Below are 25,361 nucleotides of genomic sequence, written 5' to 3'. Positions count from 1 at the left end.
TGTAAAGAGTTCTGCAGGCACTATCTTTGGGGTGGAGAATTTCACGTAGATGGGTGTAGTCGACAGATGTATGCCAGCAGGGGGATGGGTCCACGAAGATAAAGCCTAAAAGGGTCTATTGGATTCTGCTCTTCGGGAGGTCACTGGTAACCATGGAAGAGGGAATTTTGGTGGTGTCGTGGGAGTGGAAGCCAGATTGCAGTGGGCTGAAGAACGAATGGGAGGTGAGAAAGAGAAGACAGCAAATGTGGACCCCTTTGGGGAGAAGTTTGGATCAGATGCGGAAGCAAGAGCTTCATCCCCCTCAAAGGCCACCTTCCATCTCTTGGAGAAACTTGGCAAAGAGGATCGAGGAAATCTGGAGGCTGAGTCAGATGTCCCGTGGACCCTCAGAACGCACCAGGGAGGCAAGTTGGGAATCGGCAAAGGCCTGGCACACCTCAAGCTTCCAAGTCTCAAAATAAACCTGCTGTGCCTGCCTTCACCTACCCATTCCGAATCCAGTCTACCACCTTCTCCATCCAAGTGATCATTCCATAACCCAAATCTGCCCGTGTTTCTGCCCTCCTTAAAACCCTCCAGCAGCTACTTTCCCCCACTCTCACCTCACTTCTCTGAACCTGGCATTCAAAACCCTACCTCCCTCTGCATATTCACCACCCCCCTTCCCACTTGCACCACGTCTATCATCCACCCAGGCCTCATGGAGCCACCAGCAGTTCCCCAGTGAACTGTGTGTACCCTCCTAGCCGCTGGTCATCTTAGACTCAGCCAACTCAAGCACCACCTGTCCCGAGAGTTAGTTCCTCCCTCCTTGGAGACAACCAGCACCTTGCCCACACCTCTACCAGAGCACAGGTAGAATGAATTACTCTCTATCCATTTGTTGACATGACTTTCCCCACACTGGACTGTGCCTTCTCTGGGACCAAGGTCCTCATCTTACTCCCCTCTGAATCATCAGCACCTGGCCAGGGCGGAGTTCCCAGTAAATGCCAATGAATGTGAACTGGGGTTCTACCCAAAGTACCCATCATGATCGGGTAAATGGTTAAAATATGGAGCACACCACCGACCCTTTGATCCACCAATCAAATAATTGAATCTGCAGGTTCTTCACCCCTCCCGCCTTTCCCTTCTTCCTAGTAGTACTCATATGTTCAGATTAATTTCTCCTAAGGGAAAGAAAAGGCAGGCTCTGGACAATGGTATCTTTAGGTCAGACGGTACAATCTCCCACGGGCTAGGACTAGGCAACTATATGAGGGTGTGCTGCTGTGCAAGAGCCCCTGGGTTCCTTCTCCAGGAACTTAACCTTGATTTTTTCCTTTTACAAGCTACTTAACGTCTCTGAACCTTAGTTCAGATGGATGTGGTTACGAATACTATTCGAATAGTATTCGTAACCACATCTCATTGTGGTGAGAATCAGATGCGATACTCATTGTAAAAGCCCTACATAATGCTACTTAATATTAGGCTTTTGAGAGCCCAATAAAGTGGCATCTTAGGGTCACAACACCGACAAATTGCATCTGTTATTTCGAATGACTGAAAGAAACTCCCCAGGCAATACTGCTTTTCAAAGTTTCTCTAAAATGAGAACTTCTAAAGGTGCCCGGCTCCTCAGGCCCACTTAAGACAACTATAAGTGAAGCCCCACCTCCCCAACCTCTAGGCCACGCCCCTTCCCGCACAAATCTCTACGTTGTGGGCCCTTCAACATTGATTGACGTTTTTATTCACCAATAAGAAGTAAAATTTCCGTCAACGTCCGGTGAAGGGGCAAGACTTCCTCGCTGTTGCTAAGACACTCTTGTTTCCCTCCTTGACAACCCTGGCGGGGGTGCGCTCGCTGAGGCCCTGGCTCCGGCCCCCGCGGGAGCAGGTGAGGCCCGGGGGAGCGGTGGGCAGCCGGGCAGGGAGGGCCGGCCCGAAGGGGGGCCGGGAGGCGTTGAGGGGCGGGCGGGGCCTCGCCCACCGCGGAGGCCCCACCTCAGCCTCCTGCCTGTTGGTCCCCAGCTTCAGATCCTCCCAACCCCCATTTCCCTCCACCACCACTAAGGGGACCTGCCAGCTCTGTCGAGACAGTGTCGCCGTCGCGACTCTGCAGGCCGCTCCTCCCTACCCTCCCGAGGTCCCCTCCAGCTTCACGATCCTCCGTCCTCCCTAACCCAACTCCTCCTTGCGCCTTGATCCCCTATCTTTCGCAGGGTAACCCCCTCCTCCCGCGGGTGGGCCGGTGGTCGCCATCGCCTCCACCCAGACCGCTTGACTTGGGCAGTTGACGACGTGCTGGGACTCGAGGCTGGTCATTTCCCCTTTGGGCCTCAGTTTCCCTATTGGTAACCGGGAAGTTAGTTTGAATGATCTCTAAGGTCTCTTTGACGCTGACGTTCTAGGATGTGATTCTTTGACCCAACTGTAGGCTTCCCTGACGATGCGGTCCTTTGGGGAAGTTTTGGGTGTAGTGAAAAGGACTTGGTAACCCTAATTTGGATTCCCAGTTACAGGACCCTAGCAAGTTACCTAATCTCTCTGGAGTCCAGTCTGAGTATATATAGAATTAGGATACTGCAGCACATCTCCTTTGGGGATTCTGAGGATAATATGAACTTCCTTCCTTTGTCTCTTATTTCCGCACATTTTCCCCGTCTGAGAAGTGTCACCAGCTCCCTTATGGCCAGCGGTCATTTCTCCGTTTCTCCTACAAATGCACACCTCTAGCTCTGATCTTTCTCCTGGGCTTCCATGGTTAGAGAGACTTTGGGAGTGGGGCTTGGAGTAGAGATTGATATACTGATGTGGTGCTTGGGCTTGATGGCTTCCCTCCTGCCCCTGATAATCCATGATTCCATGATTCCCTGCTCCTGATGAGACACCTCCATTTGTGTATCTCACCTACAGCTTAAACTCAGGAGTTCAAAAATCAGACCAGCCTGCATCTTTATCTATCCATCTGTTCTGCCTGACTTCCCCTGTCTGTCTCAGTGGCATCCTCCGTCACTCTGCCCTGCCCAACCCACTTAGGCAGTGTCAAGTCTTTGATTGTGCCTCTGCAAGGGTCTCACATTCTCTCTGTGCCTAAAGCCACCGTCCTGGTTCAAGTTTTTAATGTCTGTCCCCCGGGCCATGGCTGTAGCTTCCTAACTGGTGTTCCTACCTCCAGTCTCTCCTCCTGTTAACCCAGCCCCCCAGAATAATTGCCCCAAAACACAACCACGTCACCAGCCCCCAAGACACTTCCAAAGGGCTTCTCTTTCTCCACTAGAAATATCCATGCTTCTGGGCTTCCCTGGTGGCGCAGTGGTTGAGAGTCCGCCTGCCGATGCAGGGGACGCGGGTTCGTGCCCCGGTCCAGGAAGATCCCACGTTGCGCGGAGCGGCTGGGCCCATGAGCCATGGCCGCTGAGCCTGCGCGTCCGGAGCCTGTGCTCCGCAATGCGAGAGGCCACAACAGTGAGAGGCCCGCGTACCGCAAAAAAATAGAATAAAATAAAATAAATTAAAAAATAAAAATATCCATACTTCTTAAGCCTGGGTCTTAGGGCCTTGCTGTATGTCCACAACCTGACCCCAGTCTTTTTTTCCCAGCCTACTTTCTCTTTTCTCCCTTGACAAGTTCTGTCCTCAGGCCAAATTGGACTGTTGGACTTTTCCAGAAAATGCTTTGAGCTTTCTGCTTTGACATCACTGTGTTTGTGCATCTGTCTGCCTGGAAGGTCTTTGCTCACCTTGCCCACCCATCAAGACTCCCACTCACCTTTTAAGGTCTGACTCAAATGCTGCCCCTACCACCAAGCTTTTCTTGCTGTCCTCTGCCCCCTCCAGAATTCTCCTATTTCCTCTATCTCTGCACCCGGCTTGTGGCACTTACTGCTTTCTGCCATGAACCATAGTTAATTCCTTGTGTATGTGTGTTGGTCTGTCATATTGGATTGTATGCTCCTTGAAAGCAGAGACTGTCTCCTGTTTATAGCAGAGTAGTTGAAAAAGCTTAATCCTGAAGTCATATATAGCTGATTGAATCCTAGCTCCTCCGTTTATTAGCCGGGTGGAAAGTCACTTTGCTTTTCTCAGCCTGAGTGTTCATCAGAGAAGTAGGGATAATAGTGGCCACATGACAGAGTTCTTAGGGGGAGTAAGTGAACACCCATCCTGTTGTCTTGCTGCAGGTCAGTGCTTAATAAGTGTTACTGAATGGATTTGATAGGTCCTCTCCCTTCCCAGGGGGCAAGTGAAATATAATTCAGTTACAGTTTAGGTATTTGCTAGGCTTCTGCCGTGTGTCTGACGTTGGACTTGGCGCTCTTGGTGCTCAGGAGAAGAGAGCAAGCCCTTCAGCCCCAGGCAATTGTCTGGACTCACGAAGCACTGCTGAGTCGTGACTGGTTGTGAGATGTCACCAGTAGTTAGCGATTGTGACTGATTTTTTTTAAAAAGTAAATCAGGGCTAACTCCAATTCATTTCTGTGATAACGTCATTCTTAGTCCCTTACGTTCAAATCTGTTCTCTTGAGTGGGAAAGGAGGGGGTAGGTGGGAAAGTGGGGGGTGGGAGACTGTGTAATCCGCTGTCTGTAGTAAGCATCTGTTCTCCTGTGGAGCTGATGTCTGTGATAGTTATGGCTTTTTGTTGTACTTTGTATCTTGACAAAAATGTTTGGATTGGGGTATGTCCATGCGGGTGTACCACATGAGTCAGCGTTGTTTATTGCATCATCTGATACATAAAGCAAATGTCTTGACCTCTACCTCTCTCCCTCCCTCTTTCTTTCCTTCCCTCCCCTTGGTTTAAGACACATCAGAAGTTTTCACTGGACCTCAGTGAAATGAGAAAAAATAAGGGTGATGTAAAAAAAAAGCCTTTGTGTGCATGAAAGGTAACTCTTTCCTTGAGAAGGACTGTTCTTTATCCTGCGATCGTCTCTTTCTTACTCTTAAAACTTTCTTGGCTTCCCTGGTGGCGCAGTGGTTGGGAGTCCGCCTGCCGATGCGGGGGACGCGGGTTCGTGCCCCGGTCCGGGAAGATCCCACATGCAGCAGAGTGGCTGGGCCCGTGAGCCATGACCGCCGAGCCTGTGCGTCCGGAGCCTGTGCTCCGCAACGGGAGAGGCCACTACAGTGAGAGGCCCGTGTACCGCAAAGAAAAAAAAACAAAAAACAAAAAAAACTTTCTTTTATAGTAGATGATGCATTTTTAAAAAATAAATTTATTTATTTATTTATTTTTGGCCGCGTTGGGTCTTTGTTGCTGCGCAGGCTTTCTCCAGTTGCGGCAAGCGGGGGCTACTCTTTCTGGCGGTGCACGGGCTTCTCATTGCCGTGGCTTCTCTTGTTGCAGGGCACGGGCTCTTGGGTGCGCGGGCTACAGTAGTTGTGGCACGCGGGCTTAGTTGCTCCGCGGCACGTGGGATCTTCCCGGACCAGGGCTCGAACCCGTGTCCCCTGCATTGGCAGGCGGATTCTTAACCAGTGCGCCACCAGGGAAGCCCCAGATGCATTTTAAACTGATTGTGAAATCCAGATCTTCCGTGTTGTTTCCTGACTTCACCACTGACATCTTAGACGAATGCCCTCAAGTCCTTAGGTTCCTTTCTCCCCACTTTACAAGCCTTTGCCCTTTGTTTGCCAGAAGGCAGAGGGCGGACGTGTCAGGGAAAGGCAGGAGGATAACCAAGGTGCCGAGTGTGTGTAGCCCCGATACGGCTGGAAGTAGGAGGCCTGCCTGGACAGGGGGCTGGCCCAGTGGCTGCTGAGGATTGACATTATCTGTGTTACTGTCTTGTTTCCTACTTGCTTGTGACGGGAAAGCAAGCACAGAAGGTAGCGTCAGAAGAATAGACGTGGGCTCCGATCCTGGCTCTGTCATTGCTGGCTGTGTGCCCACAGGCCAGCCCCCAAACCTCTCCGAGCCCCAGTGTCTTGTCTGAGAACTGGGAGCGGGTGCTGCCCCCACAGGTTGTTATGGGATGAAATGATGCAGTAAGTGTGAAAGCGCAGTGTCACCACACCACAGCCCCCGGCCCAACTGTGTTTACCAAATTCCCTTGTGACTCCTTCCCGCTTCAGTACTAACAGCACCGGGGCGGGGAACGCGGTGAGTGTTGGTTTGTTTGGCCTAGCATTTAGCTGTTTAGTCGGCTGGGATATGAAGAAGGGCATTGCACTACCCCTCCCTTCCACACCAGTAGCAAGAGCTGACATTTACTGTGAGGCAGAGTCTATTCTTAGGCCCAGTTTCCAGATGAGAAAACCAAGGCCTAGAGATGTAAACACTTACCCGAGACAGACGGAGGTGTGAAGTGAGACCTGCCTGTGGAGCACGATGCTGTGCTCCAAGCGTGTCCTCCCGCCTCTCGGGTGCCGGAAGGCGGTAAGGGGTGGCAAGCCGTGCTCCACGAGCCAAGCGTGTTCCAGGCGCTGAGTGGCTTGGGGTGGGGGTGGGGGTCGGGGTGCTGGCTGACACCTTTGGCCTTGTTTCCCAGAATTCATTCATTTTTCCTTCCTCCTTCCCACATCCCCTAACCCTCTTAAGGATTCTTCCCAAGCACTTCAAAAGCAAAATAATAAATAGTGACTGAGGTCATTGCCACAGAAGAACAAGGGGCACAGGCTTTGATAAGAGGATGAGATGGAGAGCCCTGCCTCTGCCTCCTGTCGCCTAGGAGAAGCCTCGCATCAGACACGCGCGAGGCTGTGTAAAGCTCCAGAGGGGCCCTTGGGTGAGGAGGAGAAGAAAGGACAGAGAGGGAGCAAGGCTGCCACTGGCTCTGTGCGCCAGGACGGGCCCCGGGAAGGTCGAGCTCTGGTACCCAGCAGATTCCAGTGCCCTGGCCAGGGGCACACTTACATTATTAAAGGGCTCTCTTTTAGACCTGACGCAGCTTCTTCCTGGCCTGATCCTGTCAGGCACACACTCATTCGCATGGAAGATTTATAAGGTTATTAAAACCTCTAGTTCTGCTATTTTCGGTAGCATTCTATCAGCAGGGTTTTAAAATCGTGGCTGAATGACTGTAGCTGTACTATAATGATACAGCAGCATAAAAAATTCTCCTACCTCTCTGGATTTGGAAACACATCATCTGTAACTGTTCCTTTTCATTCTGTGAGTCTCATTCCTTTTGGATTCCCAGGAGTACGTGCAGTGGGTAGGGAAAGTATTTGCAATCGTGATCCTGAATAAATGTGGTCGCGTGATATTGACGAAGCGCGGTAGCGTGGTGGCTGTGAGAGCAGAGCGGTGCCGAGCGCGGAGAGCTCTGCAATTTCAGACGCTCACGCGCGTCTGCCTGGTACTCCCGACAGCTCTCTGAGAATGAGAAGGTGGGATTATCCCGTTTCACGGAGGAAACCGAGACTCCGGAGGTTAAATTACTTGCCCCAGGCTGCAAAGCAAGGAAGAGGGCAGAATTGATTTCAGTTAGAGAGCCAGTATTCCAGGCTTAATATTCTGCCTCGTGATCCTGTACTTACTCTTCTCTACAAGGTGATGTCCCTCCTAAAAAAAACTGTCCCAGTGGCTTTCCCACTTTGTTCCTGAAGAATGGGCTTTGGTAATACCTCTGAAGTCTTGGTTCATCAGGATTCCATGTGTTGAAGCAGAGTCCAAGCGGCGGTCACAGACCCTGACCTCCCCGAGGGCAGACGTATGCACAATTGCCTCCGAGCTCCCCTCCACGCTAGCTCTTTTTAGCCCAGAGGATGGACTGAACTGAGTTGAAATATTCAGGTGGAAGGGGCCTAAGGAGCTGCTTAGGCTTGCAGGCTTATATGTAGAGACAAACAGAAACTGCTAATATCTGAGTGGTACAAATGCCCAGAATGATGAGGTAAGAGGAGCTGTCTGTCTGCTGGGCAATCAGAACGTGCCCATGCTGTGGGGAGTGGGGTCGGTGCCAGGCTTCCAGCCTCGCTCGAGGGAGCCGACCATATGCGGTGGCGCCGAGGACTTCTGCAGCATCAGAGAGTGGGGTGAGATTGAGAGCACAGCCCAGAAAAAGTGCACGGACGGCTCAAGACTTGGCCAGACAAGGGTCACGTTAGCATTGGAACGGTAGACACCGAAAGGGAAGATCAAACGCTCCTCTCGCTGCTGGGCTCATAGGAGCCGTGCTAGTGGTCACGCCCTAGAGGTCAGGCGTGTGGGCGCCCACTACGTGTCGTTGCCGTGCGGAGGCCTTGTGAGGAGGGGTTGGGGTGACCGTGCCCAGATCAAACCCCAGCTTTGCTGCTCAGTAGCCGAGTGACCCTCCACTCATGCAGGCCCTCACTCGTGGGGTCGTTGGTGGCGTGGGGCTGAGGAAACACACGTGGAGCACTTGCAACAGCGTCTGGCCCTCAGGAAAGCCGTGACGTCACGCGTCGCCACCTGCCCGTCAGTCACTGCGCTAGGCATTTCAGGGTTCGGAGGCCGTGCGCTGAAAGCACATTTATTTGGAAATGTGAGAAGTGCTGGAATAACATTATTTGGCTGTATTTGTCCAATAAGGATGGTTACAAAGGGCTTAACGACATGGCAGTTTGTATTTATTTGTCTGAGTAGTACTTCTGAGATTAAAAGTTCTTTGAATTATGGGATAAAGAGAAATACCAGAATTTCCAGCACTGCTTCCAGTCCTTTAGGATCCAGGCCCATCTCTTTAGAAAGAGCCCCATCTGTTTTTCCATAACTAGATTTAGAAAGAAAAACAAAAATCTATACATGTGTATTAGGCTTTATAACTTTTCAGTCATATCCTTGTGTCGTTCCCCCAGGAGCCAGAGGGAGGGAGGGACGATTTACCGAATGCCTACCACGTGCCTGGCGTACATTGTCTCGTTTGCTTCTCATAACGGCCCCATGAGAGAGATTGGACTACCTCCGTGTTACCGATGAGGAATCTGAGGTCCAAGGCCACGCAGCTAGTGAGCGGTAGGACCAGTACTGATGCCTAAGCCTCCCAACTCCTGGGCCAGCCAGACAGGTGGCCTGAGGGAGTGGATGAGAAGAGCTGGGCTGCCAGGCGTGCCAGGGAGGGCACGGAGCATTGCTGGCCCCCTTCCTCCCACAGAGCAGCGACCTGCGGAAGGAGGCACTTGTTTGCCCATAAACCCGGGACTGTTGAACGCGACCCGACGTCTCACTCCCTAACCACGTCTGCTGGGGAGCAAGCACTGCGTACACAGTGGGCAGGCAGAGGAGCTACGTTCGTTAATTGTGAGCTCAAGGCTCCACCCTCAGCCTGGCCCGCAGTCAGTATTTGTCTTGATAATGACAGTGTGGGCTTGCAGCATCGTACCAACGTGTTCTTAACTGGGTCCCAGCATCTCGTGTTGACTCATCCTCCCGTCTGCAGACTTGCTGGCCATTTGGAAAAGGATGCAGAGGAGTTGAGATGGGGAGGTGTCAGATTGTTACTGAGACATTTCTAATTTGCGATGTATGGTTTTTAAGCCAACTCGTTTCTCCTGGTTTTTCCTGTTTTCTACAGCACCCCTTGGGGAGAGACATTTTCTGCTCCCACCAAGCTGGCTGGGCCTGCTTCCTGAATCTCCTGGGTGTGTCTTAACTACCAGTCCCAGCACCTCCTGAAAGCCCCACTCTCTCCTCCTGGTCACAGAGGAAGGATCATGGGAGAAACAGAAGGGAAGAAAGATGAGGCTGATTATAAACGACTGCAGACCTTTCCTCTGGTCAGGGTAAGCCCTGGAGGAGGGAGGCAGGTAGCCAGCAGGCCCCACAGAGCCTTAGAGAGAGGCAGGGGAGCTTGTCCCCTGCAGAACAGCAGTTGGAGGAAGTTAAGAAGGGCTCTGTTGGCCAAATCTAGAGACCGAGGGGTCAGCAGCGATTCATTCATTCATTCATTCATTCATTCGACAATTATTTATTTAGGCCACCTGCTATATATCGGGCACTGTTCTAGGCGCTGTGGCTGTAGGAGTGAACAAGACAAAGGCCTGGCCCACATGAAAGAAAGGTTTAAAGAACATAATTTCAGGTAATGAGTGCTATGAAGAAGAATAAAGCAGGTGTAAGGGGCTGGAGAATAGAGGATGGCTTCTAGAAAGGTTTCTCTGATCAGAGACCTGAATAAAGTTAGGCAGCAAGCCTCGTGAAAGTCTGGGGGAGAGCACTCGCCAAGCAGGGAAGCAGCAGGCACAGAAAGCCTGAGTAAGCTCAGCATTTGGGAGGAACAGAAAGAAGGCCAGTGTGGCTGGAACAGGGTGCTGAGGGGGTGGCAGGACGTGAGTGTCAGCGTGACAGCAGGGCCAGGCCTCAGAGACCTGGGGGCCACGGTGAGAAATATGGGTTCTATCCTGAGTTCAAAGGGGAACAGTAAAGAGCTTTAAGCAGAGGAGTGGACGTACTGTGATCAGTTTTACGTTTAGTATTTCTAAAAGATCACTCTAGCTGTTGGAAGGAGAATGGATTTTAGGGAACCAGGGTGGAAGTGGGGAGACCAGTCAGGATGCTATTGCAGAGGCCCAGAGAGATGTGGGTGGCCGGGTCCAGGTCACAGAGTAGAGGTGGCAAGACATGGTAGGATTCTGGACAGACCTTGAAGGTAGAGCAATAGAATTCACTGGCGCATTGCATGCTGGGTACGAGGGAAAGCAGGCCAAGGGTGACTGCTAGGGTTTATTTTGTCCTGAGCTTGGGAGAGAAAACTGTCGATTACCAAGAGAGGGAAGACGGAGGAATAGGTTTGTGGGAAAAATCAAGAGTTATCTTTCAGACATCTGAGGTTGTCAAGTAGGCAGTTGGACATAGGAATCCGGAGCCCAAAAAAGAAGTTAAAGCTAAGGATGAACATGTGGGAGCCCTCCCCGCATAGAAGATGTATAAATCCACAGAGCAGGGTGGAGTCCCTAGAGAGCAGATAGCTGGAGAAGAGGCGAGGGTGGAGACGAAGCCCAGAGGAGGAGAGACATCCAGCAAAGTGGCCCGAGAAGGAGCGCCCAGAGGGGCAGGAAGAAAAGCAGGAGCCCCCAGAGGGGCCACACCATCTCTTCCGGCTTCTGGGCGAGTCAGCTGTGCTCGGAGGCTACTGGTAAACCGTTCCCGTGGCCGGCAGGCTCCTGCCTGGGCCAGCCTTCATCCCGTGTCCGTCGCTGTAACACGTTGGTCGCACAGGGACCCGGGGCGTAAGAGCCCGCGAGGCTTAGCATGATTCCGTCAGGAGACGGGTCATCTCTCTGGGCTCTGCCCGGGGCTGTGCCGGGGCAGCTCCCCGGCGTCGGTGCCGTACGCTTGGGACAGAGGCCAGCCCAGAAGGCAGGTCACAGGCTGAGGCTCTCTCCGTTTGTCCCCTGCCTTGTCTCCAGCACTCGGACATGCCAGAGGAGATGCGAGTGGAGGCCGTGGAGCTGTGTGTCGCGGCCTGTGAGAAATTCTCCAACAACAACGAGGTATTGCCATCAGCGCAGGCGGCCCCTCGCGTCTTTGGTGACCGCTGTGGCCCCAGTCCCCACAGGCAGCTCCAGAGGGTCCTGCTGGGACCAGGCTAGGGCCTTCCTTGGAGGCATTCGGACCGTGGGGAAGGCTGGTGAGGGTCCGGGTCCGGTGCTGTCTCCGGTGCTCACGCCCAGCCCAGCCCTAGAGGGAGAAGAGCCAGAGGGCCTTCCGTGACGCCCCGCCCATGTTCCCAGTCTCAGGTGGGCTGCTGACTAGGGCGCCTTTCCCCTTGGCTCCATCCCAGTGGAGAACAGAGGTCCGCCCAGGCATTCATTCACGTATCCATTCATCCATGCAAGAAAGATGTTATACCCATCCCTGAGCCAGGCACCGTTCTAGGTGCTGGCGAGAACGACAGATGGGCATCGGCACGGGGATGTCATTCGTCACTCTGGTGGCGAGCAAGAGAGAAGTCAGTGGCACGGCAGCTTGGGTGAGGCCGACCGTGGCTAGCGAGAACCTGGGCTTTGGGCCAGGGACGCCCAAGTGCGCATCGCGTCTCCAGCCCCTCCTAGCTCTTGACCCTTGCACAGGCCATTTCTTATCAGCCAGTGGCCTAGTCTGTGGCCAGGGGTGAGGGCGCTGCCAGTGCCCAGCAGGTGCCTGAGCACGGGCCTCACCCCGCAAAGGCCGGGCCTCCGCCCCACCCGCAGACCTCTTCTCGAAAGAGGGAGCGCGGGAAGGAGGGAGCTGCGGCCACAGCCGAGGGAGCCAGGCCAGCTTCTGTCCCAGAGCCCACCAGACCCATCGGGGAAAAGCCTTTCTGTTCCCTGAGGGTAAGCCTGACTCGTCGTGGCGATGGTAATCCGTGCAGCCTGCGGCGTGCTCCCCGGGGGCTTGTCGACTGAGTGCCGAGAACAGCCTCGTGGCCCTGGCGCTGGGCGCGGGCACCAGGGGCAGAGCCAGAGCGCCAGCCCGGGGCCCTGTGTCAGGCCCGAGGCCCGCTCTACCGCCTCGCCAGCGTCTTCTGACTGATGAGGTCGCGTCTGGTTTCCTGTCCCTTTGTAACGACAGCCCCTGGCAGGAGGGTCCCCGTGCGGAAACCCTGTCCGAAGGGTCCATAAGCGGAACAGCAATATCAGGCAACAGGCCTTTCCCCTGCCAAGACTTCTGCTTTCCGAGAGGCGCTGTCTCCCCGGAAGCTCCCTCTCTGATGAGCGTCCTCTTGGTTCCAGAGTGCCGCCAAGATGATCAAAGAGACCATGGACAAGAAGTTCGGCTCCTCCTGGCACGTGGTGATCGGCGAAGGCTTCGGCTTTGAGATCACGCACGAGGTGAAGAACCTCCTCTACCTGTACTTCGGGGGGACCCTGGCTGTGTGCGTCTGGAAGTGCTCCTGACGCTGTCCCCCAGCCCTGCCCCCGTCCCCCGCAGGCCTTTTCCTGCCGTTCCTCTGGGGTGGGGAGCAGCCCCAGGCAGGTCCTGACTTTCCAAAGGAAAGCCGGCCTCTCTTCTGCTGTCCTGTGTACCGTTTCCGGAGCCGCGCCCGGTGTGTGGATCTGTTGACATCTCCGTCCCCAGGCTCGCGGCCGTCTCACGCTGAGTCCCAGGGCGGCAGGGGAGGGGTGCGCAGCTGCGACGGGGTAGAAGGAGCGGGGGAGGTGGAGTTCCTCTCACAGGGACAGGCCAGCCCCACGTCTCTGGGTGGCCGCTCGCCCCGCACAGCCCGGGAGCCCCTCGCTCCCCCCCGCAGCACTGCAGGCAGGTGTCCGCCGTCCTCGTCTTTACGGGCCACATGCAGATGGCCTCGAGAGGGAGTCTGTCCCCGGGGGTCGCTGGCGCCTCTCTCCTTGTCCTCCGGAGAAGTGGTGACCCCCACCCCACCCCAGGAGCCCCTTTCCCAGCCTGACCCCCGGCTGAACAAGCCACTGTATCTTGTCGGGCCGAAAACTCCACAGCCCCGGGCTTTGACGTGAGGACCCAGCCGCCTGTCCCCCTCCGTCCCCTCCCCGCTCCCCAGCCGCCAGGCTGCGTGAACCTGTTACCTTGCCTCGCCCATGCAGCTGGTAACCAGTGGCTGAGGGTGTGGGAACTGTTTCTCGAAGTGTCACCGACCTCCGGTGAGACGCCTGGGCCAGGAGTGCCCTCGCCGGGAGGCCTGTTTCAGCAGGGAAACCTGGCCTGCCACTTCTCATCAGGGACCGCATGCTGATTTGTACTTCTTATCTCTGCTGGCTTTTCTATATTCTTTTTGAGTGCGGGGAGAAGGCTTTTAGTAGAAGGGTGAATCCTATTTTACACAGCGGTCTTATTTATATGAATGGCTTGGTTTTTACAATTAAAATAACCAAAAACTGACCTTGATCTACGGTCTCTTGAGGTTGGGGGGAAGGCAGGCTCAGCATCCTCAGGCTGCGCTGGGTCCCAGGAACCCGGAGAGGCTTCTGGCCGGACCGCAAGGCTGCCGGAAACCCCGTGCCCAGGCACGGCCCCGCGCGCCCGGGCCCTGCCCCCTCCCCGTCCCGTCCCGGGTGCGGCCTGAGCGCAGTTGGATGGGGCCCCTCGGACACTGACGGAGACGCCCCTGGTGGCCAGACTGAGCCGCTATAAAGACGTTTCTGGTCTCACATAACGTAGTTCAGTTCAAAGATGTTTATTCAGCAGCATTGAGTGCCGGGCCCCAGGAGTGGGGACACAAAGCTGGAGAAGCCACAGTGAGCTCAGTGCCCTCCGTGAGCTCACAGTCTATCGCAGGAGAACACTTGAACCCAATTGTTTCAACTGGATGTGAAAAGTGGTGTCATACAAGAGAGGACAGGACGCGGTGGGGTGGACGGAGGGCTCCGTGCCCAGCCCAGAGAGTGTCGGGGAGCCTCCGGGGGGGGTGAGCCCTGAAAGCCAACTCTGGAAGGGAGAGAGGGATTTTCCCCAGGGAGGAGATGCTCCAGGCCCAGGGACGGTGGGGATAAGCGCACAGAGGTGGAAGTGGCTTGAGGATGAGGGGCTGCACTGCAGGCCCGAGAAGCCCCTTCAGCTCAGGGGCTGGCTCCGGAATCTGAGTCTCACACCCCAAAACGCCGGGTCTGGGCAGAGCTGGGACAGCCTGTCCTCCTCCCCAGCCCACTGTCCCTGCGCTCACGGGGCCCCCTGAGATGGCCCACCTAGGACGTTCAGGCCTGGCGGTCCTGGCCCCTGGCCCGGTCACGGCCTCCTGAGGCTGAGAGCCCAGTTGTAACGGGATCTGTCAGCAAGCTCTGCCAGACGGCATCCTGTCAGCCAGCTAAGCTCTGCTCAAAGGCCCGAGCGGCCACGCAGGGAGAGGAGCACCGTCGGTCCACCTGAGAACCCCACGAGTGCCCACTGAGTTGCTGCTGTGCGTGGCGGGGTCCTGAGCTCAGTGCAATGGGGCAGAAGAGGAGGAGAAGCCAGGGTCACTGCCCCAAGGCTGACCATCTGGATCTAACTGCGGAGCGGGTCCTGGCCCTCTGGGACTTGGGGGACCTCGACCTGCGTTGGCCCGAGCCCTGGGCCACTCCGGGTGCTGCCGGGAGATTGGCGAGGCGTGCAGATGGGAGTACGAGGAGAGGGGGCGCCGAGGCCTGGAATAGCTATGGTTTAGTAACTGCCGGCTCTGCGGCTGTTCTCTCCTTTAATGTGCCACATGTGGGTGCCAAAAAGCAAGACAGGCTCAGCCCGCCTCCCGGGCGGTGGGGTGGCAGTGGGGAGTGTGGGCTCTGAGGTCCACAGACCTGGCCCAGGCCCAGCCCTTCTCTTCCTAACCTCTCTGTGCCTCAGCTGCTTTGTCTATAAGATGGGGATAAAAGGAACCAGCTCCTGAGGTGGCTGGGAGCCTCAGGCCTGCACCTGGCGCAGGTGGTACCCCTGTGGTGCACAGGCTGCGTTCTTGGGCGTGCCACTCTCTACCCGGCTGGAGATGGGGTGCTGACACCGAGCTCCCCCAGGACGGGGTGGAAATGCAGCAGGATTTTACAAGCCGGTGCTGTACTGAGTGCCGGCCCCAGCAGGCGCTCGGTACAGCGCTGCCACTTCCGTCTGCTGCGGCGGGCCCCTCCCCACTTGCCCCCCACCCCCCGCTCCCAGGGGGCGGTGTGACCGCTGTCGAGATTGCGCCAGGTGACCCGGGACTGTTGCAGCTGTGTTTGCCGGGCACTTCTTCTCTCGACCTCCGTGGCTTTCCTTCCTGTGCTCCCTGAGCCCTGTGCCAGCTGTGGTCACCCTGACCTTCCTCACAGGCCCCTGCCTGCTCATGGCCAGTGGTTCAGCAAGCATTTGCTGACAGGGGCTGCGACAGGAGAGGGTCGTGACGATGAGGGACGCGTCGGAACCCACTGGCCTTGGCAGTGAGTGGCGGGCAGACCCAGGAGCAGAAAAGCAGGGTGCATTTAAGTAATCTGCTAGTGGGTGGGGTTCAGGGGGATGTGGGGTTCGGGGAAGGGAGCAGCTCTCACTGCCCAGGGCACAGAGGAGGCGGCATTGAACTAGGCCGTGGCATTTCCAGAGGAGGGATGAGACGGGGGCGGGGGGACGCCTGGGGAGGGCACCCTCGGGTGAGGGGGTAGCATGTGCAGAGCAACGGGGCCTGAGGAAGCTGGTGAGATGGGTGTGAGGGCAGTGGAGGATTTGGGAGTGGAGCTCCCAAGAGGGCCGAGGGAGGAGGAGCCGGCTGAAGGGGAGGGGTTTCTGGGGTTGAGGACGAGGAAGCTTCCGGCTGTTGAGCGTCCCCCACGTGGCAGGCACTGGGCTGCCTCCCTTATGACCGCGATGTCCTGTATCCTCAACAGACCTCCGAGGTGGTGATCACTGTCCCCATTTACAAATGAAGAAACTGAGGCTGGGCGGGCGAGGTCTCTTGCCCAGGTCCAGGTAGGAAGCGACTTCAGCCGGGACCTAGACCCCGGCCTGCCGGCCTCAGCGGCCCTGCTCGTCAGGGCACAAGCTGTGTTCACAGGCCCGCTGTTTACCTCCCTCCCAGTGGAGAGCTGGGGTCCCCACGGCCAATCCGCGCCTCCGTCCGTCCGTCGGGCTCCCAGCGGCTTCCTTCCGTCGGCAGCAGGCCTCCACCTGCCGCAGCCCCGGGCATTCACTTAATGGTGGCAGCGACCACAGCCCCGCAGCCACCGCCAGCCCCGGCCCCTCCGGTGCTGTCTGTGCGTGGGCAGCGGTGACTCGCCCACCGACACCTCAGTCCCCTCTGCCGGCCCAGCCCGAGTGGGCGTAGGGGAGATCGCAGCCTTCTCTGGACACGTCCGGAGGCCGAGTCACAGGCCCCGGCCGTCCGCCTGGGAGAGCGGTGCGCGCCGCCAGGGAGAGTGAAACGTGGGTACCCCCCCCCCACCGCCGCCGGGCCGCACAGACTCCAGAACCGCAGGCGTCACCAGCGGGGGGTGGAGGGAGGGCAGGGGCACCGAGGCAGTCAGTGGGAGGAGACAAGATCAAGGACTTGGTAACGGGGGGGCCGTGGCATCCAGGGCCGCACATGCTGCCAAGGGGACGGGCCGCCTTTGCAGCTCGCGGTGGAGAAATCTTCTGGTGAATATTTAATGTTGCCTTGGCAGTGATGCAGAGAAGCTCCAGGATCCCGCTTAGCCTACCTACTTCCTGCTCCTCTGGAGAACAGAGCCTGCGGGCAGGCAGGGGGTGTCCCCTTGGCTGTGGGGTCCCAGGCCAGCGTCTGCCCCTCCCCGCAGCAGGACTGACGGAGCTGTGAGGCAAGGCTTAGCTCCTTGAGAACAGGGGGCAGGAATGTCGGCTGGTGTCCTTCAGGCCCCTCCCCCAAGTCTGGGAGGGGAATTGTTCCATTTTAGCCATAAGCCACCACCCTGTTCTATTTTCCTTTTGTTCTCCTCATCTCATATTTAAAGCAACCACCTCCCCACTGCCAGCTGCTGTCTTCAATCCTTAGAAAGATGGGCCGGCGGGGAGGGGTAGAAAGAGAGTTTAGGCGGCAGAAGACCTGAATTAGTGCTCCGAGTGTGCCAGGCCCTGCACTAAGCGTTTTCCAAGCTCTATCTCATTGAAGTCGTACGTCCCCCCTGTGAGGAGATACTCTCAGTATCCCCCTTTTCCAGATGAGGCATCCCAGAGAGGTCAAGCTCCGGGTCACACAGCCAGGATTCACCGTAGGCCTCCAGGACGCCAGAGCCCAGCTCTTAAACCTCTCCGGAGAGTCTGCCGCCAGCTGGGACAGCCCCTCTGCTTCTCAGATCTCAGTTTTCTCACCTGCAAAATAGGGTTCCCAGCTTCTGCCCTGCCTCCTTCCCAGGGTAGTAATCCTGTAGGGCACCAAGGCGGTGGTGGCCACGGAGGTGGAACTGCCTTAAGGTTAGAAATGCCGACTGGGGATTTGGGGTCAGGGCCAGTCTGGGGGCGCATGTGCTGCCCTCGGGCCCCCACTTCCACTGGGAGACTTGGGAGTCTGGAAGGTTGGCTCAGCAGAGCCGGTAGGTAATTGCCTCCAAGGCCCTGTCGGCACCGGTGCCCTGCAGGGTCAGCGCACATCCAGTGGCCACGGATCCCAAACAGCCGGGACCAGACCTTCCGTCTTGAGCCGGGAAAGTCAGTCCCAATAGCAGGCTGTGTCTGTCTTCCAGCCTCAAAATGGCCCATTGAAGTGAGCCGGGTAAATTGCCTGAGGACCCCCTGCCCTAACAGTAGGGAAATGGCTTCGTAGAGAACTTGGCATGTGCCAGAAGCGGGGGCTGGCCTGGGGCAGAGGTTTCTCCTCCACATACCAATAGCCTCAGAGACGTGGTAAGAGGGGTGCCAGCTCCGCTAGGACTCTTCCCCCGCTGTGGTCCCTGGACACTCCGTCTAGAGGGTCCCTTTGTGTACCCGCTGTGCCTCATCTTCTGTCCTGGTATCTACACTTGCTACGTTTTTTTGACTTGATGGTGGAGACTATGGCTTATCTCTCTATCGCAGGGCCTGATATGTATCAAAGACGCATTGTGACTAGTGAGCAAGTGAATAAAGATGGTTGGAGTGAGGGAGGGAGGGAGGGATGGATGGACGGACGGATGGATGGAGATAAATGAGAGGAAAAGTCTCCTCCGGGAAGCTCAGAGCAACAGGGCACACGAGGCAGGCACATCAGTGACAGCTGGGTCGGGGGCGTCCCTTGATTTCTGATGCCCTCGGCCAAATTTCCTGGCCCCTCGCAGGAGGCCTCAGGTTTATGTGGGACTCAGAAAGTCACACCCCTTTGATCGGGTCCGTAAGGAAAGGTGAAGCCTCGGAAGGGCTTTGCTAAGGAGCGACAAGAAGAGCCTCCGGCTTGGGATCAGACCTGCTGCCTGTGTAGCCTTGAGTGAGTCCCTTTTCCTGAGCCCCATTCCCTTCATGTGTAAAATGGGGGTGAAGTCCTTGTCCTCCTATCCCAGAGGTCACTGGGAGGATTAAGCATACGGAGCAGCAATTGAAAGGGGGTCAGGGGTGAGCTACTGCTATTAAAGCCTCTGCCAGAGCGTCGTCATTGGCAGGTGAGCCTTCAACTCGGACCCTGCACCCCGGTCTGGCCTGTGGCGACCGCCTTTTGCCTGCGGTCCTAGCCATCACTCAGCAATGATTTAATGAGCTCCGGGGGTGCCAGGCCCTGTGCAGAGGAAATCGGCACCCACTGTGGTCCCTTGCCGTTGGGGACACAGTCTAGGGCAGACGAGCTCTAAAGAGGCTTCCTGGAGAACGCCGTGCAGCCTGAGCAGAGATGAGCTGGTGGCTGTTCAGCAGACGCGTGTTCCAGGCAGAGTCCCTTGCGGAAGCCCCCGATTGCCCTGGCAGGCGCAGAAACTCTCCCTTGAACGCTGTCTAGCCTGGAGCTCTTTCGGGAGCCTGGAGCCGAGGGGCTTTGCATTATATAACCCCCTACAGGGCTTAGCACAGGGCTTTGTACACAGCTGGTGCTCAATAAATGTTAAGTGAATGCCCTCGTCATTTGCAAAACCTTTCAGCACATTCTTTGTGCTGCTTCTGCTGGGGTCAGGGACACGGGACAGTGGGACAAGCTCGCCGACCTGGAGGAGCTTGCGGTTATGCAGACATGGAGCTAGCAGGACAGCTCCACGTGCAAAGTGCCATCGTGGGGCACGGGTGCACCCAGGAGGGGCGCCGAGACCAGAGGAGGGACATTGAGCTGAAACGGACCTGAGTTCAACGCGAGGGGAAGGAACAGAGGCAGAACTCGGGATGTGTACACAAGCCCTGAAGACAGAGAGCGTGTGACATTTTCAGCAAACAAGGCCATTTGGAGGGGCGGGGGCGGGGAGATGAGCAGGCTGGGGGGTCAGTTGAGAGATGCCTCTGGAGAGTCAGGCAGGGGCCAGGCCTTCCTGGGCCTTATTCGCTGCGGTAAGGATGGGAGTGGGGGCAATGAAGGAGGTGACAGCAGCCGCGTGGCAGGGTCTAGCTGCCACACCGTGGGCACGCTGGGGGTTCAGGGGGAGGCCTGCACCGGGATGGTTAGGGTGCTGAATCAGGGGAAGCAACAGGGAGCACAGGGTTGGATGGAGGGCCTCGAGGAGGCGTGGGGAGGGGTCGCTCAGTCCTTCCTTGGGCTGGGTGGTCCTTGCATTTCCCCCGCCCCCAGCTTAGAGCCCCTGTGGACCTGGGAGGGGCAGTGCCACCCTGGAGATGGACCGGCATCTTTGGAGATTTGTCCAGGGCCAGGAGTGGGGCAGGGCAAGCATTCTCTTATTGAGGAGCCCGGAGCCCAGCCCTGCCTTCCCCTTGGCCTCTTGACCTGCGGCCCCTTCTCTTATCAGTGCTCCTAACCCCACCCCAGCCCACCTGGCTTGGGCTCCCTCCCTTGCCCCGCCTCCACTGCATCCTCAGAGCCTTGGGCACTCCCTGGCCTCCATCTCTGGGCACCCCTCCAGGAGATGGCCCTCCCTCCCTGGCTGGCTCCAGCAGACCCCACCTCGCTCTATCCTCGCAGTATCCACACCCCCTTTGAGGCTGCCGGTGCGACCCAGCTCCCTGGCCTTCCGGCTGTTTGCATAGCGGGTGTGGTACCACCTCCAGATCCTGGGACTCATCTCGGTGGCCCTGCCGCTACACTTGGCTTCCCCCTCCTCTTGGGCCCTTCTATTAGGTGGCCTTGTCACAGCCACCTAAGTGCCCCTGGAGGGACTTAGCCCGAAGCCATGGGGGCTTCAGGAGCCTCAGGACTTCAAGGGTGGCAAGGGCTCTGTGGAGAGAGGGGCTGCCCAACAGAGCCTGGGGCCACAGTCCTGCAGGAGGGCCAGGGCGAACGGGGTGAGCTCTCCGCCCACCCCGTCTACACAGCCATGTCACGCTGGGGGAGACGGACAAGCTCTTCCGTGTCACGCAAGGAGAAGTTCGCTGACCAACAGCGAGAGTGCCGAACGGACATTCAGGGACGCGAGGGTGGGGCTCAGCTGGTTCCTCCCGCGCCTCCAGGCCCCTCTGTCCTCTTTCCCTGCATCCCTCTCGCTGGATGCTGTACATGCCACCGGGCCAGTCCCTCCATTCGGCAGTGGCTCTACCCCCGCCCCCCCCGGGCCTTGGCTGAGAAGCCTGCTAACACGGTGAGCGTTGAGCTCCCTCAGGATGTGGGTGCCAGGGAGAGACCTTGCTGCCCAGACGGGCCAGGAGGGGGTCTCAGAGGAAATAACATTTGAGCTGGGCCTGGAAGGGGGTTCTGCAGGCCCCAGGGAGGTGAGGAGGGGTCAGGGCATTGCAGCTAAAGTCACTGTGGGTGGGAGTGGACAGAGCTGAAACTGAGGCTGGGGGAGGCATACACCTGTCATCCAACCGGCAGCAGGGAGCCAAGGAGGGCTTCTTGAAGGATCGTGATGCCAGAGAGCCAGGAAAAAAGGTCTCCTGGCCTCTTCTCCCAGCTTGGAGGGCTGACAGGAGACAGCCAGTGGGCCAGTCACCTGCCCTGCTAGTCAGGATGAGCTGGGCTGTGAGTTATGCTGCAGGCCCAGGAGACCACGGCCTCCTAACCCAGCTCCATTACCCACATCTCACTCACCCATCAGTGACTAGAAGGACCACGCTGCTCCCTGGTTTAACCCCCACCCAATAGATTCCCCACTGCCCCAGGATAAAACCCAGCTCCTCACCCAGCCTGCAAGGCCCAGCATGGCCTGGCCTCACTGCTTCTCAGCAGGACCCAGCTGCCTGGGCATCCAGTGCCAGCCCTGCCCCTTGGGTGTGGGGTTCCAGGGTCAGTGAGGGCCAAGCGAAGTTGACAGAGCCGCCCAGCCAGACCCCCTGGGGCACCTACCTCACCTGGTGATGCTCCCACATCAAGGGGGATGATTTGTACCCCCAGCATGACCAGCTGGGCCCATCCTGATGGAAGAGGGGCTACCAAGAGGGTCGTGGCCGTGGGTACAGCCAAGTGCACCCCGTGGCCCCACCCCATGCTCCCCACCCAGCAGCCCTGCCCTCCCCGACCCCATCTCCACCTTGCAGCCCAGAAGTCTAGGGAAACCCAGACAAAGGAGCCCCAGCAGCAGGCCCTCTTTAGATCCAGGAGATGAGGACCTGGGAGGGGACCTCTAGGCTCTGCCGTGGACTAGCTGTGGGTCCCCAGGACAGCCGCCCCCTTCTGGGCTCATTTCCTCCTCTGTGCCGCTTTTGCAGTGCCCTTCGGCCGACGCTTCCATGGTACAGTTCTCCAACCCTGCTCGGGCCGACGCTTCCATGGTACAGTTCTCCAACCCTGCTTGGGCCGTATCCTGCTTCCTCCAAGGTGAGTTCCTTCCTCCACCACTAGGGGTCCTCTGGGAGGCGGGTCTCACTGCTGCTGGCGGTGCGGGGCGCCCTCTCGTGGACACATGTGGCATAACATGGCTCGTCCCTGACTGCCCCGGCCCGGACCGCAGGAGGGCGCTGGGAGGGCCGGCCCGGCTCTGCCCACACCCTGCTCTCCTCCCAGGCCCAGGGGGCCCACAGGCCACCTCCTCGGGTTCAGTGGGCCCAAGTGGGAAAAGGCATGGTGGCTTTGAATCAGTCGGGCCCGACTTCCTTCTGCTCTTCACCGGCACGCTTTTACTGAGCACCTGCTGTGTGCCTTGCCGTGTGGGTACTGAGACAGCCACCTAAGAGCAGGCAGGTCCCCACCGTTACTGAAGTTGTGGTCCAGCCAGGCCCCAGTGCCTCCGCTTCACACTCCGAGCCCCACGTCCCTCCTGTAACTTTGCCGGCTCAACAGCCCCACCTCGCAGGGCTGCCATGACAACAGAGGTCCCGGTGCTCGGGCCCTGGCCCAGGGCAGACACCCGGGACCCGGTGACTCCCTCGGTAGGTCACCAACCCCTCCGCCCCCACCTCCTCCCACCTCCACACTCGGCTGCCCCTTTTCCCAGAGGGTTGTTCCAAGGGCTTCCAGCGGGACACCCCCCAAATCCCAATGTCTGAGCACCTCTGCCCACGCTGGGCTGCTTCCTCTGGGAGATCATTTCGGTGCTACCCCCGCCCACCCAAGGAAGGGGTCAAGTTAATGGAATTTGACTGGGAAGCTCTCTATAAAATAAAGATCCTTTCATAGACCGAGGGAGTGCTCTAAAATTTGCCTTTCAGGCCCCTTTGGATTTTCTGCTCAGTGGGTTTGCTTAAAGCCGGGCAGTTCTGAACCCCTCCTCCCTCCAATGGCCAACCCAGGCCAGAGCATCTGGGCCTAAGTACTATCACCCCAGGCCCCAGAGAAAAACACAGGCTGGGCCAGTCCCTCTCAGCCCCCAGGGAGTCCTCCCAGAAAGCAAGAAGGCAGACCCTTAGCATTTCATTCTGTGGCTGGGAGTGTCATGTCCAAAGCAGGGCCCCCAACCCCAAGCCTACAGTCACCCTGGGGAGGGACTCTTGCCGTGCTCCACACTCGTCCCCAAAAAAGAAAGAAAGAAAAAACAAAAAACCCAGGGACATTCCTCCACAGCCACTCACACATCTGTGATTCACCTGGTGAGGCAGGGTGAATACACTGAAGCACAGAGAGGTTTAGTATCCCGCCCGGGGTCACACAGCCATGGGGACTTGGCAGAGAAGGGAATCCAGAGCAGACTACAAGTGCAGTGTTCTGCAGAGACCCCAGGCCCATTTTCCCGGACCATCTGGCTCACCTTCAGAAAGACCTGCCTATGGACCAGTTTGGGAAGGAAGCCAGGGAGCCGGCAGGTAAGTGCGAGGCTCCCTGCCGGCTCTCATTTCGTCCTCACCACGGTCTCTCAAGGTAGATGACACTATTCCACTTTTGACAGATGAGGAAACCAAGACCCAGGGAGGCAAAGCCACACCCACGGTCACATAGCTCTCCCACAGGTGCCGGATTCTGTCCCCGATGCTGCGGGCAGGTTGCTGACATGCCCCCTCCACCAGGACAGCAGGTCTCTGGCCTCGAGTGTGGCTTCCGACCGCTGGGCTCTGGGGTGGAGGGCCAGGTAGGGAGTGGGCAGGGGGCCTTTCCATCTAATGTCCGGCTGACCCGGGACCAGGAGACCCCTGCCAGCTTCTACTTCTCTGACCTTGAGCAACACAGTTCAGAAATGGCGGCTTTTCTCCTGGCTGGCGCGTCTGCCGGCCAGGCTCCTGGCAGCTCCGGGCCTGCCCCTCGGGAGTACAGACAGACCGGCAGACCTCCTCCAGCTCATCCTGGCCCTGGGGTTCCCTGCCCGCACCCCGACTCTCCAGGGACAGATTCTTCCCCTGATGCATGGCCCCGAGCCTGGAGACCACCTGGGGTTGGCATCCATTGTGTGTCAGACCCTCTGGCCTCATCATTCACCAGATGCTTCCCTTGGACAAGCCTCTTAATTTCTCCAAGCCCAGCTTCCAGTAAAGGTGATGATCACCTTACATCTCACTTTTCAGAGATTTTAGTGAGCTAATAAGTGCTAGGAAAGTTGCCTGGCACCCAATTAACAGGCACTAAATAAAAGCGGGTTTCTTTCCCTTCCCTTTCTTCTGGGGCAGAATCCTGGATTTCTGGAGGTCCCCGCGGCCGTGGGCCGAAGGGTGAATAGTGACAAGGAGATCTGAGACGTCACTACTAGCGAGAGAGCTCTGCAAAACCTTCTTCACATCCCCAGGTGAGCGGGGCCCCCCTCTCCAGAGTCCCTGGCCTGGGGAGACAGGTGAATCGAGAGCCCACCTCGTGCCGAGCCATCCCCTGAGGCCTTCCCCTGCCCACCCTGTCGCCCACACCAGCCACACCCCAGTGCTTCTCCCTGGGCACCCCGCGTCCAGGGTAGACGCCGACGTGGCCCTCTGGACTCCGCCTACTCAGTCTGTGAGATTCTCCTTGCCAGCCCCAGAGATGGAGCCTCAGACACTCACCTGTCTCTGGCAGGGGACAGGGGGACGGTACTAATGACAAAGGCAGCAGAGGTTACAGGGTGCTGTGGAGGGACACATAGCCCACCCTGGGGTCCAGAGGGACTTCCTGGAGGAGACGCCATTGTCACTAGGATTTGAAAGATTTAAGAGCCTTGGGGTGTGTGTGTGTGTGTGTGTGTGTGTGTGTGTGTGTGTGTGTGTCAGCGTGCGTGTGTGTTAGATGAGAGTTAGCCAAGAGGGCAAAGGTGAGACGGGCTGCCAGGTAGAGGTCACAGCACCAACAGAAGCATGGAGCCTGGGAACAGCATGATGGGTGAGGGAAGCATAGGCAAGTCGCTGAGGCTGTTATTGGAATTTGGGGAGAGAAAGGAGCAGACCGGGGACTGAGGTTCGGAGAAGTGGAGTGACTGACCAAGCAGCACGGCTAGTGAATCAGCCTGGCTCCTGGGCCTGTGCTCTCTCTACTTTCCCAGGCCAGCTACAGAGAGGGCGTGGTGGTCAGGATCTGGGCACAGGTGTTGCTGGGGTCTGGGCTAAGTGGCAGAAATCACATCAACCAGAGGTGGGTGCAGGGTCAGATCCCAAGGGAGTCACCTCCTCCTGGCCGAATGTGGGGCCGGGGTCCTTCTGCAACCCCCCTCCGACCCCATGCCCAGCATCGGGGC

The 25,361-nt window shown here is 57.4% G+C and overlaps 2 protein-coding genes across 4 annotated transcripts in view; both read left to right on the top strand.

Annotated features, from left to right (window-relative positions):
- Positions 1–1,780: 1,780 nt before the first annotated feature.
- SUN2 (Sad1 and UNC84 domain containing 2) overlaps positions 1,781–25,361 on the top strand; it is a 53,272-nt gene continuing 29,691 nt past the window's right edge. Inside the window, exons 1-3 of the mRNA XM_067010218.1 lie at positions 1,781–1,888; positions 22,009–22,117; positions 24,334–24,449. The gene's annotated coding sequence lies outside the window, so the exon portion shown is untranslated. The remainder of the gene's footprint in view (positions 1,889–22,008; positions 22,118–24,333; positions 24,450–25,361) is intronic.
- DNAL4 (dynein axonemal light chain 4) lies at positions 1,802–13,737 on the top strand. 3 transcript variants are annotated; one of them, XM_067010227.1, is made up of 5 exons: positions 1,808–1,888; positions 8,760–8,916; positions 9,476–9,683; positions 11,310–11,393; positions 12,615–13,737. In XM_067010227.1, the coding sequence occupies exons 3-5, from the start codon at positions 9,615–9,617 to the stop codon at positions 12,777–12,779; spliced, it is 318 nt and encodes a 105-aa protein (XP_066866328.1). In that variant the 5' UTR covers positions 1,808–1,888; positions 8,760–8,916; positions 9,476–9,614; the 3' UTR covers positions 12,780–13,737. The 3 variants fall into 3 exon arrangements, with proteins under 3 accessions (XP_058937872.1, XP_066866328.1, XP_066866326.1); XM_059081889.2 differs by lacking the exon at positions 8,760–8,916 and having other exon boundaries at positions 1,802–1,888; XM_067010225.1 differs by lacking the exons at positions 1,808–1,888; positions 8,760–8,916; positions 9,476–9,683 and adding an exon at positions 10,751–11,035.

This window comes from Kogia breviceps, chromosome 12, assembly GCF_026419965.1.
Source record: "Kogia breviceps isolate mKogBre1 chromosome 12, mKogBre1 haplotype 1, whole genome shotgun sequence".
NCBI lineage: Eukaryota > Metazoa > Chordata > Mammalia > Artiodactyla > Physeteridae > Kogia > Kogia breviceps.
This window is presented reverse-complemented; position numbering and strand designations above follow the sequence as displayed.

Coding starts and splice junctions, on each gene's coding strand:
- DNAL4 (XM_067010225.1), top strand. CDS start 10,823: ATGTATAAATCCACAGAGCAGGGTGGAGTCCCTAGAGAGCAGATAGCT. Junction 11,036..11,309: donor GCTGTGCTCGGAGGCTACTG/GTAAACCGTTCC, acceptor CCTTGTCTCCAG/CACTCGGACATGCCAGAGGA. Junction 11,394..12,614: donor AATTCTCCAACAACAACGAG/GTATTGCCATCA, acceptor TCTTGGTTCCAG/AGTGCCGCCAAGATGATCAA.